General features: G+C 43.4%; 1 protein-coding gene across 4 annotated transcripts in view; it reads left to right on the forward strand.

Annotated features, from left to right (window-relative positions):
- The window catches only part of htr4 (5-hydroxytryptamine receptor 4), a 141,204-nt gene that overhangs the window by 50,225 nt on the left and 74,052 nt on the right, over positions 1–16,927 (forward strand). For all 4 annotated transcript variants that reach the window (XM_020594034.1, XM_020594035.1, XM_020594037.1 and 1 more), the window contains one exon: positions 14,634–14,747. In XM_020594034.1, coding sequence (XP_020449690.1) covers positions 14,634–14,747 — 114 coding nt within the window. The remainder of the gene's footprint in view (positions 1–14,633; positions 14,748–16,927) is intronic.

The following is a 16,927-nucleotide window of genomic DNA, read 5'->3' on the forward strand; positions in this document are numbered from 1 at the left end:
TGAGGGAATCACTGACATTGGTGTTAACGTCCACATGAAGTCAGATTAGTTTAACCCATTCTGCAAACAAAAGACATGAACACACCTCTGTGGCGTCTACTGTGTGGCTGTGTTCACCAGGCTGCTCCGTGAGCGTCTCTCTGCGTGTCTGACGAGAACCAAACAAAAGCAGAGTCATTGACACTCTGTGAAAACATGTTGCCAAGCAACCCAAACTGGTGTTTGACTGCAGCCGTCACCAGCTTGAATTTCCCCAGTAGCACTGAAGAGATGGATGTGCCACCTTGTTCAAACCAAAATATTTCCACTCAGTCTGTCAGTTTGACTGTCATAGTTTGAAGGTTTTGGATTTTAAAATGTGCTCTACTGTTGCACATACTCTCAGTTGGTGTGGGAGTGACCGTCAGCTTGATGCCAAAAATGGAAAATTAAACATAAATAAATAAATTTAGCTCAGAGAAAATAGAGACTGTGTTCTTTCAATTGTGTGTGAGTAATATGGCATCAGGAGTGGATTAGTGCCGGCCAGGCGACTGTGGCTCAGGAGGTAGAACCGGTCCATTAATCTCAGGGCTGACAGTTTGATCCCTGGCTCCTCCTGCACACATGCCCATGTCCTTGGAGAAGACACAAACCCCAATTTGCTCACTATGCATGGCGGTTTCACTGTCATTAGTGTGTGAGAGTGTGTGAATGACGGGCAAATTGTAAAGCACTTTGTCCACTAAAATTTAAAAAGCCATTGATTTATTCTCTTGCTCTTACACAGATGTAGACACACATAGGTCCAACACTGCACACTATTGTCCAACATATGACTGTTTGGTGTAGCATTAAGGGTCCAAAATGTCCTTATTCCCAAGGTTTAGAGTCTCACAAAAATCTAAATTCAAGTGAAAAGGCAAATACCTTTCAAAACACAAGCATAATTTCTCCCAATTTTCATTCATATTCCATTAGGTTTTGTTTCATAAAACAATGATAAGGAGGATGGCGATGAGTGGGAGGAGTAGGACGAATAAAGCGTCAAGAATCATCTGCTTTCACATTGACTCATGCATATTGGTATTTGTTTGTGTGTGAAGATGTACTTGCTGTCTGTTCCTGCTCCCTGCACTTCTATTTGTATTGCTCTATCCATGCAAACTAGTTAAAAACAATAATTTTATGTTTAGCCATGTTAACGGTGTCACTCTAGTGGTGCTTATGATGGTCCGTCAGCCGGCCTTTTACTCAGTCATTCATTTTGGTCCAGATTGAAATTTCTCATCTATTATAAATTAAATACTGGCACACCTCATGGTTCTTAGATAAACCATTTGTCAAAAACTTTAGTGCCTTCTAAATTAATAATATTAGCCTCAGCTCAACTTGATCTTTATTGCTGATTAGCAAACGTTGGCATGCTCACTTGCTACTCTCAATTTAGCAGAGAGTAGCACATTATACCTGCAACACATCAGTTGAAAGCCCTACTGTGCTGCCAGCTGGACTGTGGACTCTCAGCTTTGTTTCTTTATTTTTCATTAGAATTTGTCAGTTTTCCTGCAACTTGGAATTTCTTTGAAATATTGTTTCAGCAGACTCTTTTCTTTAGGCTTTGAGTTGAGCAAAGCACCATTGCTGAGCATGTGTGGAGCGTTCACACTGAAAGTCGACAGTTGTGACTCAGAACATGCTGCCAGTTGGTTTGAGATGGAGCAGCATGGGGACATGTTCCCCTAATCAGCAATATGAACAAAACAGAGACAATTTGGACTTGGGAATTTCCATGTGAAGAGATGTCACTCATGTCTTTGGCAGTCATTTAGTAATTGCACCTCGTCTGTGAAGCAGGCCATTGTGTAATGGGGCTGCAGGTGCAGATGTGGCTGTGTGGTGGGTCACATGTACTGGCGTCATTCAGAATCGGCTCCAGGTGCAACCCATTTCCAGATTTTCCTTGCTGCATTAGGATAAGCCCAAGAAATGACTGATAATTGGATAGGAAATTGATGTACTACCAGAAAAAAGTGATGTAAAGTCACCAGATGAAGCGGAGCTCATCCTGAGCGGCCTGTCCCGTGTTTCTCCGACTTCAGGATGCGTGAGCGTGTGTGTGTGGGATGCAGCCAGAATCATGCCTTGTGCCTCCGGGAAAACTGTAATGAAGACAATTAGCTTCAAATGACTCTCAGCACTTATTAGCCCACATTAACACTTAACGACTGTCTGAGGCCTCACACTGTTCTGTCACTAATCTGTGTTTGAATTACACAAGGAATTAGTCAGTGATGAGAAGAGAGAGAGCTGCTGTGTGTTTCCTTCATGTCTGAGTGAACTGTGACTGACTCGTGTTTGTTTCTTCAACCACAGAAGGTGCGACTGAGGGGGAAAAGCCTGAACCTCATTACTTCTCATATATTTAATGGTGACCTTTAGTGACCTCTCAGCAACCAGTATTATAGAACCCACCTTGGTTCTACCTGTAGTTAACACACATAATTCAGTAACATTTTCACACCAGAGAGAAATTAACAGGTTCATTAGAGATCGTTTAATTAGATAAGAGTAGATCCAGCTCGAGCATGCGTTAAGGCTGTAATACAACGCCCTGCTGGATACTGGAGGCCTGGGTGTTCTTTTCTTCTGTGGCTTCAAGCCAAGGGTTTTGAAGCTGATATCAATTCTAATGAGCAATTCTGCAATTCACACCATGTATTAATAAAAATAACATTCAGAATTGACTTAACTGCTTTTGTATTTTGATCAGGTACTATATTCACACTTACATGTTGCATTATGCTCTAAGTACTATTCACAGAGCTGTGATTGGCTGCTTTTGTAAATGCCTGTGATCCTGAGTGCTTCCCGTTTGCCTCTCATTCACCCAAACACTTACACACTGATTGCAGTCATCTACCATGTGAAGTGCTGGCCTGACCATTGGGAGCAATTTAGGCTTCAGTGTCTCGTCCAGGGACACGCTGACATGTGGGGGCTGGATTAGCTCTAGATGAAATCACCAAATTTACATTTGAAAGTGACCAAATGTAATGTTTCTTGGTCAGATGTTGACACGTGCAGGTCTGCAGGTTCAAAAACTCCACCAAGCAAACAAGGAGAATTCAGACTCATCCCCCAGTCTCTGCATGTATCATGAATGTCAAAGGAACTGGTGATTCTTTTCTTCACTAGCTCTGTTTCACTTGTTTCTGGGCTATTTGAGCCCAAATACTGTATATTAATGTGTTTCACTAAGGAACTGTGAATGTAATTGTATCCTTACTCAGCCACTCCAACCCAGGCTTCGTTAATGACGTTTTATCACAATGCAGATTTCACACAGACACACAAATGACTCTGAGGTTCTCATCTATTCTGAGTCCTCTCTGGTGTATTTAATGTCAGGCCGGTTAATAGACACAGTGTCTTTCTCTACACCATTGGTTGCGCGTCATTAAGTGTCCCATTCAGGAAAACAGGGTCAAATTCTCAGCTATTTCTGTGTCCTTCATTACATTCAACTGCCAGGACACAGAAAGCCCTCATTCACTTAGAAGACTGGCTCGTTATGTGTCAATCAGCCATAAATATTTCTCATAGCTCATCCACTCAGAAGCAACTGAGCCAGACCAGTGGGTGAACACAAAAAGCAGTGCTGTATTTAGCCACTTGCATGATTCACCACCTTGAATTGACTCAGAAAGTGACTGATTGGAATTCTAAAGTTTTTCCAGAGCTTTTATGTCTGGTTCAAAACTCAAGCACAGTAACAGGGGAAAGTGATGGTGATGTTTCTGCAAAGGAAAGCTCTTGTCATCTGTCAGAGTTAGCTAATAGCTGGTCCAGTCACCTGGAACAGCCAACTTTGATGCATGAGTGCTGACAGTGACCCGACTCAGAGGACTCGTGCATATAACCAGAACAAAATGAACGGGAGAACGCTGTCTAAGAGGAATATAGAAAATGAGCTATTACAGTTGATGAAGACGTACTGTGTGTGTGTGCATGTGTTTGAGTTATAGAGGGAGAAACTCTAGTTTACACAGTGCATGAGTTTGTGTGTGAGAGAGAGGTAGTGCCATTACTGAGCAGGGCCTGGCGCTGCACTGTCAAGTGAAAAACATCAAGACAGGTTTTGATTAATATACACGAGTGCGTAGTGCATGTTTGTGTGAGCTTGAGGAGCCTGAGTGGATCATGTGAAACTGTGTGTGTGCGTCTGAGTGACTGCAACTGTGCACTGCTGATGAGTATGATTGCTTCTCTTGTCACTGATGCTTTCTTGTTTTAAGAGATCTTTGATGAATCTGACAAATTCTCTATGTTTTTCATTTTTGTGTGTGTTTTATCTCCGTTTTTTTGCGACGGCACCAAACACCGACAGCTCTGTTTTGGCTGGTGAAAACGATGCATTTATGTTTGGGAAGTGGATAGAAATCCATGGCTGGTACCTGGAACCATGTTGCTTTTTCTTTTCTCTTTTTATTGCTAAAGTTAAAACTCCCTGAGACGACTGAAGCGTCATAGTGGGCTCTGAAGTTGTGAGCTCCAGAGAAGTTGTGGGAGTTCCACAAACTTGACATTTACAGTTATAATGACGGGCACACACAGCAAGCTTTAATAAGCTTCATTTAGCTGGGCAAACAATTGGATGGCTTGTTATAAACCCCATCGAAACCAAAAAGATCCTGTTGATGTATCCTGGTAAATGTCAGGTCGGGTCAGACCGGCACCTTTGCTTTTCTTCCTTGTTTCATTTTGTTTTATTGGATTTGTAGGAGTAGAAACACGTGATATCTGTGAAAACAGGCAGTAAAGTAGCCTGGATTTTAATTATTCACTGATTTTTAAAAAAAAAAAGTAGCTTCTGTGTTGCTGCTTTCCTCTGCCTCATTTGGTTGCATTATTTAGCAAAAAATGTATAGTTTTAGAAACACCGTATTGCTTTGTGACTGATCCTTGGTCTACTGCGTTTTATCTATTATTTATATCACTTATAGTCACATTTGACTCACTGAAGTAATATCGTAGCTGAGCTCTGAGACCATGGTGAGATCTCTGTGTCAAAGCCTGACAGACACAGAAATATAAGCCATCACACAGTCAGACTGTAAACAGGCCAACAGCTTAGCACGATCAGATAAACCGCTTTATTTGGAGGTGAAACTGAAAGTCAGCACATACAGACTGCTAGTTGTAATCAACTGGACAAGACTGGATGGATGGATAATTCTGCAAAGCACCAAGAGCAATGTTTTTATTTCAATTTTTACATGCAAGGCCTACATTTGAAAAATAATCCTTTTGTGCAGTGACTTTGCTCAGAGTATGTGTGAGGTTAGAGAAAGACTGGGATGTGTATGAACTCTGGGTAAAAGCCATTATGTCTACCATAAACTGTATGGATTTATTGTATAATATCTTAGTACACAGAAAAACATATGCATGCACAAAGTACAGTAGGTCAGAAGGTAATAATTACTTTCTTATCATCATGTCTATCATCATACTACAGGCTGAGAAAGCGGCAACATCTGCCAGATGTTGGGACAGTCTCAAACACTTAAATGTTCTCTCAAACTCCTTCACTGTGAACACTTTCAAACCAAATACTGTTTCACAGCTTTTGCTGCTTCTCTCCAGCACTGCTCACTGCTGTGAGACCTGTCATTCAGAGGGGAGGTAAACATGACAGAGCCTAATTGGAACAAAATGTCGGCTTGACCTGGGAGCTCAGTGCAGAAACAGAGGCAAACTCAAGCTGCTGCAGCAGCCACGTTTTCTTCAAGCGTTTTTATCGCAGCAAAAAAAACAGAAGAAAAAAAAATCTGACCCTGTAGAAGCACAAGTCTGTTCTACAGCGAAGCGATACAGACCAGCAGTTTGGAGGTGGGCTTCTTCACTGTGACTCAAACACTGTGGCAAAACTTGACTGACAAGTAGAAAAGTGTGTAAGTCCAGATCTGAAAGTTCAACTGTTATAAGTGATGTTTTATTTATTGATCCTGGAGTCTGGTAGGACTGACTGGTTTAAAAGGATTATGTGCAGGTGTGACGTTGGATGAGTGCCGTGATGGTGCGTGTTGGTCTGTCCTGGTAGATTTCCAAAAACCTGCAACTTTTAGATGAGGACAGATGTGATATTACTGAAGTTCAGAACTCTGTGTCCAAAGAATATCGATTTAATCTCATTAAGATGATGAGTTGGTTTTATTTGTTGATCTCACTTGATATCATACTAAACATTTAATTTAAAAAGATAAACATGCAACTGGGGTTATTCCCATTTTTGCTCATTCCCATTAAATAAATGTCACTTTCTGTAAAGTACTGATTTATTGCCCACATTTTCCATTGTTCATGATGCCACGATTCATGAAGCATCATTCTTGATACCAGTTGGGACAGCACCAGTCGCTTCTGGTGCCAATTTGCATAATGGCAGGCTTGTTTTTGCCTGCTGAGAGAGAACGCCAGTGTCCAGACAGCTATTGTTTGCAATTAGGGATTCCCACTGTTGCCTTCAGCACCAGCCTAAATGGGCTGAATTTGTTAAAGGGAACAGTGTAAAGTTGAAGGCCTTCCCTGGAGATAAGCTGTTTGCCAACACATGGGATTTGATAATCCCAGTATTTTGTGTGACTGGGTGTACAGAGACAGCAGGCTTGGATGTGGAAGGAAGGGCAGGATGAAATCTGGGGATGAGGTGTGATGAACATCTTACTTTACAGATTACAGTTTGGGTTAGTTAGATATAAAGCTGGCAACTGGTAACCAATTAATTAACAACTGACAAAACTATGTCTGAAGAGCCTGTGATGAAATGTTTGTGGAGAGAGTGGACACTAAGGTGTTGTTTTCCCACACACTGACAAAGAGTGGAAAAGTAAGAAGAGTTATTTCAGGTGTATTCAGGAGTTCTTTGCATAAAAAATTGAGGAGCCTGGGAAGTGAAGCTCTTTCAAGGCTTGTTGAATCATCAATACAAAAGTTTAACAACTGGTTAAACATATCATCATTTAAGGTTGCAGCCGGTCTGCTGGAACACTTGTGTATTAATTTGGCAGGCAAAATAAATCAAACACCCCCCAGCCCTTCTCAGATATGCTAACATGGAACAATATGACAGTTTGGTCTGTCAGGCGAAATTCAAACATGAATTTAAAGTCCTCCTCTCAGACAGGGAGGCTCAGAGTCTGTCCTATAGTCACCTCCCACCTAGAAATAACACATTTCCTCATGCTGTGCTGTCTTCAGATAAACACAGACCTTCTAGGACTGCTCTTAAATCATGCATCAGCACCGGATGTTGCACGTCAGGATCTTGCGTGCACTCTGTATGACTTAATGATCCACTAGTTTTTTTCTGTTGGATGATTACCTTTTTTTAAAAATTCTTATGTTTGTAAGAATGTTTTAATGCCGTCTTTGTCTTATAGTCTCCTTTTAGCATGTTCCCCCTGTGCCTGTGTGGGTTCTCTCCGGGTGTTCCGGCTTCCTCCCACAGTCCAAAGACATGCAGCTTAGACTGACTGGTGACTCTAAATTGCCCGTAGGAGTGAGTGTGAGCGTGTGTAGTTGTCTGTCTGCATGTCAGTCCTGTGATAGACTGGTAACCTGTACAGGGTGGACCCCACCTCTCGCCCAGTGTCAGCTGGGATTGGCTCCAGCCCCCTGTGACCCTATTCAGGAATAAACAGTGTAGACAATGGATGGATGTCTCCTTTTATTAAAAACAAAATCAAAAAGCACCTAAGCAGTTTCCTATTAACATTGTTCAGTAGGGATGCATTCATTAAGTACAATAGTAAATGTGCAGCAAAACAATAAATTGGAAATGCCAAAATAAAAAATAACAGAAATAAAAACTAAACATGTGACTGACTTTTCTGCAGCATCTGATTGCATCAGCTACAGTCAGCACTGAGGAGAGATCCAAGTGGAAATAGCAACACACTTCTGTACTGACTTGACAAGAAAAACTACATTTTACAATTTGATGCAATAGCAGAAATTTTGACCATATTGATCGTCAGTTTTCAGAGACCCCCCAAAGACAAAGACCTCTGTGCAATCAGCTGAGCTCATACTGAATCAAGTGTGTTTTCTGGCTCTGCTTGCACTTGCTTGTGTTTATGAGAGGTTTATGTAGTGACTTCAGAGAGTTGACTGGTCCGCGTTGGTCATTAGGGCTTGATCAGACATTTCATTTTTATAGCCTACAGTGCTATACAAATAAACCTGACTTGACATATTCTAAAATGTATGTTATCATGGAGGCTCAGTGGTGCTGTGCAAGTCAAAACATATCTTGGGCCAATGACTCTGTGGCTGGTCATCTTGGTCAGAGCGCAGTAGAGGACTGAGGCTGTACTGTCCAGCTCCCAGGAAACGGTAAGAGTTACTGAAGCCTAATAAATCATTAAAAGACCTTTTCCCACTGGGAAGATGAGGTTAATTGTTTCTAAAGAATTAAAGAGCAGCAGCAGTATCTGAGGCTGAGAGACAACTAATGATCTATAAGTGTTTGTTTGCTCCTGCCTCTGCATCTGATGTCAAATCCAAAATGAGGCGAAGCTCCGACATGAAAGAGTACATTTGTATTCAGCTTGTTGTACCCACAACAGTGTTAAAAGCTAGTTTCTACTACAATAACTTGCATACCAATGTCTCATTTAGGGGAAACTAAGCTAGAAGCTTAACAAGCACAGAAGCTAACAAATTCAAGATGAAAGCACATTAATGTGGCTTTGTTCAGGCTTTATTTTACTTTTGGTAATGATGTTTCTGTTGAGAAGTTGTCAGCATTCCTATTTCATCTGGTTAGTGTATGGGCACCACTGATCAAAGAACAAGCCTCGTTGGCACACTGTCACACCGCCTCTGAACCTCAGATGTGAGGGTAACATTTGGCAGATAGGGACGAGGCATGGCCCCCGACTGAGGTCTTGATTAGCATATGACAGATAATGTGGACAGAACATAAAAGCTCCCCCAGTTTGTGATTTTCTGTCAACTTTCAGGGCAAAGATACAGAAAGAGGAACTTGAAATGTAGATTGTTTAAAAAACTGTTTTCAATCCTGCAGTGTGAAGTCAATGAATCCCGTCCCTCAAGCCTTCAAGTGCAAGAGCCCTGCAAACCTCAGAAGGATCACTGTAATGCATTACCAATGTCAAACAAGCCTGAGATTACCCATCACTTTCAAAGGGCCCTTTAACCACATAGTTCACTCCCAGGGCTGTGATTCATGACTCAGACCGTTTACGTTGCTGTACCTTGAGACGTTTTGCTGAAGACATGCCAAGGTTATATGTACAGAGGTGAAAATGCATCATCTTCAGTTTTATACCATAAAATATATCATGTTTCCCCAGGGTGCATCATGAATAAGCACCTTACATCTGGCTTTTTTCAAGTTTTACCAACCTGGGCCAGACATAAAATCACCAGTGTTCATATTTCTTTACATTGGACAAAGAAATGATGTGCTCAATGTGAGTCACACTGAATGAAATGGCTCACATTAAAGACCTTATCATTTAGTTTATGGGCTTAATTATGGGCTATTTGAAGATGTGAAAAGACATTCTTAATGAGTATGAAATGTTTTGTCTTACTTTGAGGACTATTAGAGAGTTTGAATGGTATCTGATGTAGTAGCTTGGTTCCTCTGAATTACTGCCCACTCACCTGATTCTCTCAGTGACTGAAACATGGTGTGATGTTGTAGTGTCTGACTTGTGCATCTAGCACAGGTGTCTGACATGTGCCACAGGCTGAAAAATGGCAACAGAAGTGAAAGTAAAATGTATTTATTTAGCACTTTAACACAACAGTATACCGACCAAAGTACTTCACGGTGCAAATAAAGGTAAAAACCAAAGTAGAGTTAGAAGGATAAACAATACAATGCAATAAACAGAACACATAAAAACAATAAATACAACACAAGTACAGCAAAGTACTATGAAAGTCTAAACTTAATGCTTTTTACAATAGTTTAATAGTAACATAAATATATGGCAAAGTAATCAAGACATGTCAGCTCTACTGCAATCCACAGGCCAAGACAAATAAATGAGTCTTTAAGAGATGTAAAACCCGATAGATCATCACCATCAACTTTATTTATATAGCACATTTAACACAGCAACAGCTGACCAAAGTGCTTAACACAAAACACAATAATAAAACAAAATAACAATTAAACAACCACCCATCATAAAACAAAAATCCTCAGCAAAACAAAGCCTCATACCGGGTCAAATGCCAAAAGGTACAGATGAGTTTTCAAATACACTTTAAAAATGGACAACGAGGGGGCCTGCCTAATGTTATAGGGGTAATGAATTCCACAACTTTGGAGCCCCCACAGCAAAAGCCCTGTCCCCCCCAAGTCTCAGCCTAGCCCTCGGTATCTCAAGAAGCAACTGATCAGCTGATCAGAGGCACTGAGAAGGACTATAGGGACGCAACAACTCTGTAAGATAAGAGGGGGCCAGACCATTTAAAGACTTATAAACAAATAAAAGAATCTTAAAATGAATTCTAAAATACACCAGCTGTCAGGGTCACTCCGTTTCACCTGCCCTCTCTCGCCTCCACACACCTGTCAGCTGTCCTTATCATCGCCACCTGTTATCCATTCTGCCATTACCCACGCCCTATATCTACCCTGCCTTCCTGCCTGCTCACTGCCAGTTCATTGCATGTTTCCCACACCGACAACCAGTGCCGTTTTCCTTTGTATGTTTTGTTATATGTTTTCTACTCTGGTTAACCGCTTTATTCTTCTGAAGCCGTCTTCTCGCCTGTGCCAGCCGACAGCTCCCCCCTCGGACTGTTAAACTGCCGCTTCTTCAACCCTGACCTTCTCTACTCTGACCAGCCAGTGAGTGACCCTTCAGCTCCTTTATCCTACTCTGCTGTGACCATCACCACCGCTCCCAGAGCTACGTCGCACTCTATCTTCTCATCTTCTGGACTATTCTATGTATAGTCGCCACATCATCATTATATTGACTTGTACAACACCATTAAAATAGTGTTTTCATTGAATTCAGCCACCTGAGTCTGTATTATCTCTCACACCACCTTGTGTGGTGTGTGGCCATAACAGAACGAACTGGCCACCATGAACTCTGCTGGATCCAACGTAAACAGCTCTCCAGCACTCACTCACATCACCGTACAGCTGGAGAGAATAAACCATGCACTGCAACAACAATTGGACACCACTGCCAGTCTCGCTCAGCAAATAGTGAGACTGACGACCCTCATCGAACGGCACTTTTCTGCACCACCTCCGGTTGACGCATCAGCTTCCAGCCCGTCTGCTCAGGCGCTCAGTCCCGGCCGGGACCCGCCGATACCTGAACCAGAGATCTTCGACGGTGATGTTACTAAATGCCGGGGGTTTTTGATGCAGTGCCAGAGAGTGTTCAAGCAGCCTCGTACCTTCCGCTCTGACCAAGTGAAAATAAATTACATCATTAACTGCTTACACGGTAAAGCACTTGCCTGGGCTGATGCAGCGGAAGCCCAGGGACAGGTACAAGGAGCCACCATTGAGAACTTTTTTCAGGATCTATGTGCCATCTTCACTCCTCCACATCATTAGAGCCAAGCAGCATGAGATCTGTCAGGGGGCATGCAGGGCAGCTCATTACGCCGTTGACTTTTGGGTTCTTGCTACAGAGGCCGGCTGGAATGACCTTACCCTGCGCACAGCGTTTCGTCATAGGCTCAATGATAATATCAAGGCTGAGCTCAATACCAGAGAAGAGCCCCCTGACCTCCGTTCCTTGGCTGACTTGGCTGTTAAGATTGACAACTAGCTACACACCGGCAAGAAGGAATGTGTGGTGCAGCAGCCAGCCACCAGGGGCCACCCCGTTCTCCCCCTTCCTACAGGGGGCTCCGGATCTCCACCGTCGGGGCCGGCTATGGATATGCTTCAGGCAAAGGGGAGGAACCAATGCAACTCGGATGAACCCTTCTGGACCCCGAGGAAAGAGCCCGCAGGATCCACACCGGGTCTTGCTTGTACTGTGGTGCCCCCGACCACCATATCTCCATCTGCATGGTGCGACCCTAAGGCCAGGCCTGTCAGTAACAGTGGGGGTACTGACGGGCCATTCCTCCACCTCCATCGAACCCAAGAACAGCTGCTTTCTCCCGGTGCTCCTTGAGACCCCTCTTCAGACCATCGCTCACCAGGCCCTCATTAATTTCAGGGTGGAGGGAGACTTAATGGACCCCACTGTAGTGAAACAGCTGGGTCTCACCCCTGAGCCTTTACCCCACAACCTCAAGACCTGGGCCATCGACGGCCGGCTGCTAGCCACAATCACACACCAGACACCTCCTATCTGTCTCACCATCACCAGCAATCTTCAAGAAACCATCCAATTCAAGAAACACTCTACCTCGGACACACCTCTCATCTTGGGTCACTCCTGGCTGGTCCGACATAATCCTGTCCTGGACTGGACCACTGGTACCATCACCCAGTGGACCTCGACTTGTGCTACCACCTGCCTCCTGGCTGGTCTATCTTCTACTCCTTCTTCTACCTCTTCACCACATGAGCCACCCGACCTGTCTTCCGTCCCTCCTGATCACCATGAATTAAGCTTGGTCTTCAGTAAGCGCCTTGCCACTGACACTCTTCCTCCACACAGACCCTATGATTGTGCTATCACCCTGTATCCTGGAGCCACCTTGCCCAACAGTTGACTCTTTCGCATATCTAAACCCGAACGACAGGCTTTGGAGGAGTACATAGACACAGCCCGACATGCAGGTATGATCCGTCCTTCTTCCTCACCTCTGTGCGCAGTGTTCTTTTTCGTGGGGAAGAAGGATGGCGGCCTCCATCCCTGCATTGATTATCGTGGTGTGTGGCCATAACACCGGCAGCCAGTGAAGAGAAGCCAAAATGGGAGTGATATGCTCCCGTTTGCGCCCCCCAACCAATAAACGAGCAGCCGCATTTTGAACTCTCTGAAGGCGGGCAAGGGACGTCTGACTAAGCCCAAAATAGAGCGCATTACAATAATCCAGGCGAGACGTAATAAACGCATGTATTGCTGTCTCAAAGTGCTGCTGCGAAAGAAAAGGCTTTATCTTTGCCAGCTGTCGAAGGTGAAGAAAGCTAGCCCTTACAACCGTGTTCACTTGATCTTCCAATCTAAAATTGGAATCTGTTTTGACACCTAGGCTTGTAACAGTCAACTGCACATACTGCTGCAAACAACCTAGATCAACTGGGAGGAGAATCACCAAAATTATTTGGGCCAAACACTATAACCTCAGTTTTCGTATCATTTAATTTCAATAAATTCAAAGCCATCCAGCTCTTAACGTCATTAAAACATGACAATAATGATACAACCGATGATGTGTCCCTTTCCCTCATTGGTATGTACATCTGCACATCATCCGCATAACAATGAAAAGAAACACCATGTTTTCTAAAAACACAACCAAGAGGAAGTAAATATAAAGAGAAAAGCAGGGGCCCCAAAACTGAGCCCTGCGGAACCCCAGATACCAACGGGACAGATGAGGTTACAAGCCTAGGTTTCAAAATACATTCCAATAGATCAGAAACTGATTTAACACTAAAATAAATTCCACAACCTTTTGGCCGCTGTAGTTAACACACGTCTCCCCATCTTTTCCATCTGATTCTAGGCACCGCTAAAAGAAGACTTACGAACTCATGAGGGGGAGTGCCACTTCACAAGGCCACTGATATAAGGAGCCATTCCATTCAGTGCCTTAAAAACTAAAACCAAAATTTTAGAGTTTGCTCAGGCCCAGACAGGAAGCCAATGGAGAGAGGCCAGAACAGGTGGTGTGCTCGTATGTGTGTGTATCAGTTACTGTAAACGGCATGCTGCAGCATTTCATACCAGCTGAAAACTGGCCATGACAACATGCATGATGTGATTAATGGAGCTGCACCTCCTGTTGTAAGTCTTTGTGTAATTAATACTGCAAATATTAAACCTTTCAAGTACTTGCATTGGTGGAATAACTTTTCTTAAGCAGACTGTAGTAGTAGTAGTAGTAGTAGTAGTAGTAGTAGTAGTTAGTACTTGGTCACATTTCACAGCTGCCTCTGTGATGTTCATCTTGCTGATTTTAAATGGAGTTTGTCTTCTTTGCTTGTTGCTGTGAGCAAACAGGCCACCTCAGGGTGGAGGAGATATAAATAATTCTCCCTGGCACCTCAGTGTTTTGATTACGGAAACATTCAGATAACAAACAGAACCAAGCTTCTAAACCTGTTAGTATCGTTTTACTGAGAACATGCAATAAATAGCAGCATTATAATGTAGGTTAATGGTGTACTGTCACGTCAGGTTTCAGAGCAGCGGGACCTTTATCATGTATAAATCCAATTTTCCCTGAATGGAACCCTCCTTAACAGTTTTACTGCCAGTGACCTGAACTTACTTTCGGAAGGCTGAGCAGTCAGTGGGAATGGACTACTTTAACATAAAAAAGCTTTTCTAAGTGCTGGTAAACTAAGTTAAACTAAGTTATTGTCTGTTCGTCACCCTTATCTGTCATAGATACTCTGTAGAGCTGTACTGATGTATTGTTGTTGCTTTGTCCTTTTGGTGTTTCCATAGCAACAGCATGCCAAAGCGGATTGCTCTGATCTGCTTCCTGTCTCTGGTCATGCTGATGAGCATCCTGGGAAACCTGCTGGTCATGGTGGCCGTCTGCAAGGACAGACAACTCAGGTGGGAACATGCTTCTGTTAACTTTTCTCTCTCACAGACATGCTTGCACACACGCCCATGTACTTCTATCTATCTGAGGACACTCATTGACATAATGCATTCCCTAGCCCCTAACCCTAACACTTAACCATCAGAACTAAATGCCTAACCCTAACCTTTATCCTAACATCTAACCTAAACCTAATTCTAATCTGAACCCAAGTCTTAACCTTCAAAAAGGTGTTTCGCAAAGTGAGGATCAACTAAAATGTCCTCACTTTCCAAAAATGTCCTCAATCTGTAGCAAAAAATACTTTTTGGTCCTGACTATGTAGTAGGTACAAGAGAAAATACTTTTTGGTCCTCACTATGTAGTAGGTACAAGAACACTTAATGCAAGTAAAGAACTGAATTCAGACTGAATCTAACAATAAGAGAATGAATGAGTCTGTGTGTGTGTGTGTTTAAGTGAGACAAAGATGCTTGCAAGAGTGTGTAAGAGAAACCTACAGTTAAGTAACACATGAACTGTTTCCAAAACTGGCTCATCAAAACGTCCTTTCCCAACACTAAACACAAAATAGCCACATAAACATACTGCGACCGTGAAGTGAGGGTGTAGCGATTATGCAGAGCGACTTGTCTGTGCGGTGTGAAGCTAGATGAGAAAATAACAGTGCATGTGAAGAAGCAGCGACACAGGCAGAGCTGACAGGTCACTCTGAGGATGAGTGATCATGTGAGAGCTTCTGTCACCACGGTGGTTCATTCAGGTCGGTTCTGTCCACTTTTTCTTTCTCTTTGTCCCGTGTGCCATCACTCTCTGTCGCTCGGCCTCTTTCTCTCTCACGACACCTGAGAGCTCAGGGTGACCTTTGTCCCTGAGATTGTTGACATGAGAGGTGTGTCTGTGCACAGGCTGGAGTATGAGATACACAGAAACAAGGTTTAATTTGTGTGTATATGGCAACTGTGTATAAGCAAACTTAAGAACACTGATGAGTGACAACATTACCACTGTGCTGTCTCCTCTCCCTGAGGACAGAGTGATGACAAACCATCTTTGTTTCTCCCCACCTCAGTCTTACTGTCCACTGGGAAATGCATACACACCCACACACATCCACTGTCTTTGTTCCCACTGTGCATAAATTCCCATGCAAATACAAAAGACACACACACAGCTAAGCACTTGCGCACACACAGACACACACCTGCTCAGTAGGAACATCCTGTGGGTGACACAACAATACAGCATCATTAACAGCCAATAAATTGTTGTAGAACAGTGAATGGCAAACCAGCCAGCAAAAGGTCTCCCGCCTATCAGTCATTAAACATAAACATACTTTATTTATTACTCCGTGGTTGTGGTAGTATCATAAATACTTCAGAAACTATATAAACAGGAGCAAAGTTTCTTCTTATCAGCATTGTCCCTTAGAAAGAGAGCGGCCTTGTGGGTGGCCTGTGTTAATTTAGGGCGAGGCTATTTAAGGCTGAAGGCTACGGTGAGACTCTGAACTGCTGTGTGTAACATGCTGTAGGGGTGGTTAGGTTGAACCAGGATAACATTTACTGTATCAGAAAGCCCTTGCACTGCATTATGTTCACTACCACAGCAAAAACTGTTTCTCCTGTTTGTCACTGTGGGTTTTGTCCAGACTGAACACCCAGGTGTGAGTGTGGCGGAGCTAAACTAGCTTCAAAACCAAAGTATTGTTCAGTGTCCAGATGTGTGAAAATAATCTCAGATACAAGAATAACATTTGCTTTGACCTTGAAAACAACAACACATTCAACAGTTTCACTACAAAAATGAGCAAAGCATATTATTAATAAGGCAGGTTACTATCCATCCATCATCCATTTTCCTCCGCTTATCTGGGACCGGGTCGCGGGGGCAGCAGTCTAAGCAAAGATGCCCAGACTTCCCTCTCTCCAGACACTTCCTCCTGCTCCTCCGGGGAAATGCCGAGGCGTTCCCAGACCAGCCGAGAGATATAGTCCCTCCAGCGTGTCCTGGGTCTTTCCTGAGGCCTCCTCCCGGTGGGACATGCCCAGAACACCTCCCTAGGAAGGCGCCCAGGAGGCATCCGAAACAGATGCCCGAGCCACCTCAGCTGTCTCCTCTCGATGTGGAGGAGCAGCGGTTCTACTCTGAGCTCCTCCCGGGTGACCGAGCTCCTCACCCTAAGGCT

Source organism: Monopterus albus, unplaced genomic scaffold (assembly GCF_001952655.1).
Source record: "Monopterus albus unplaced genomic scaffold, M_albus_1.0 scaffold21.1, whole genome shotgun sequence".
NCBI classification, from domain to species: Eukaryota; Metazoa; Chordata; class Actinopteri; order Synbranchiformes; family Synbranchidae; genus Monopterus; species Monopterus albus.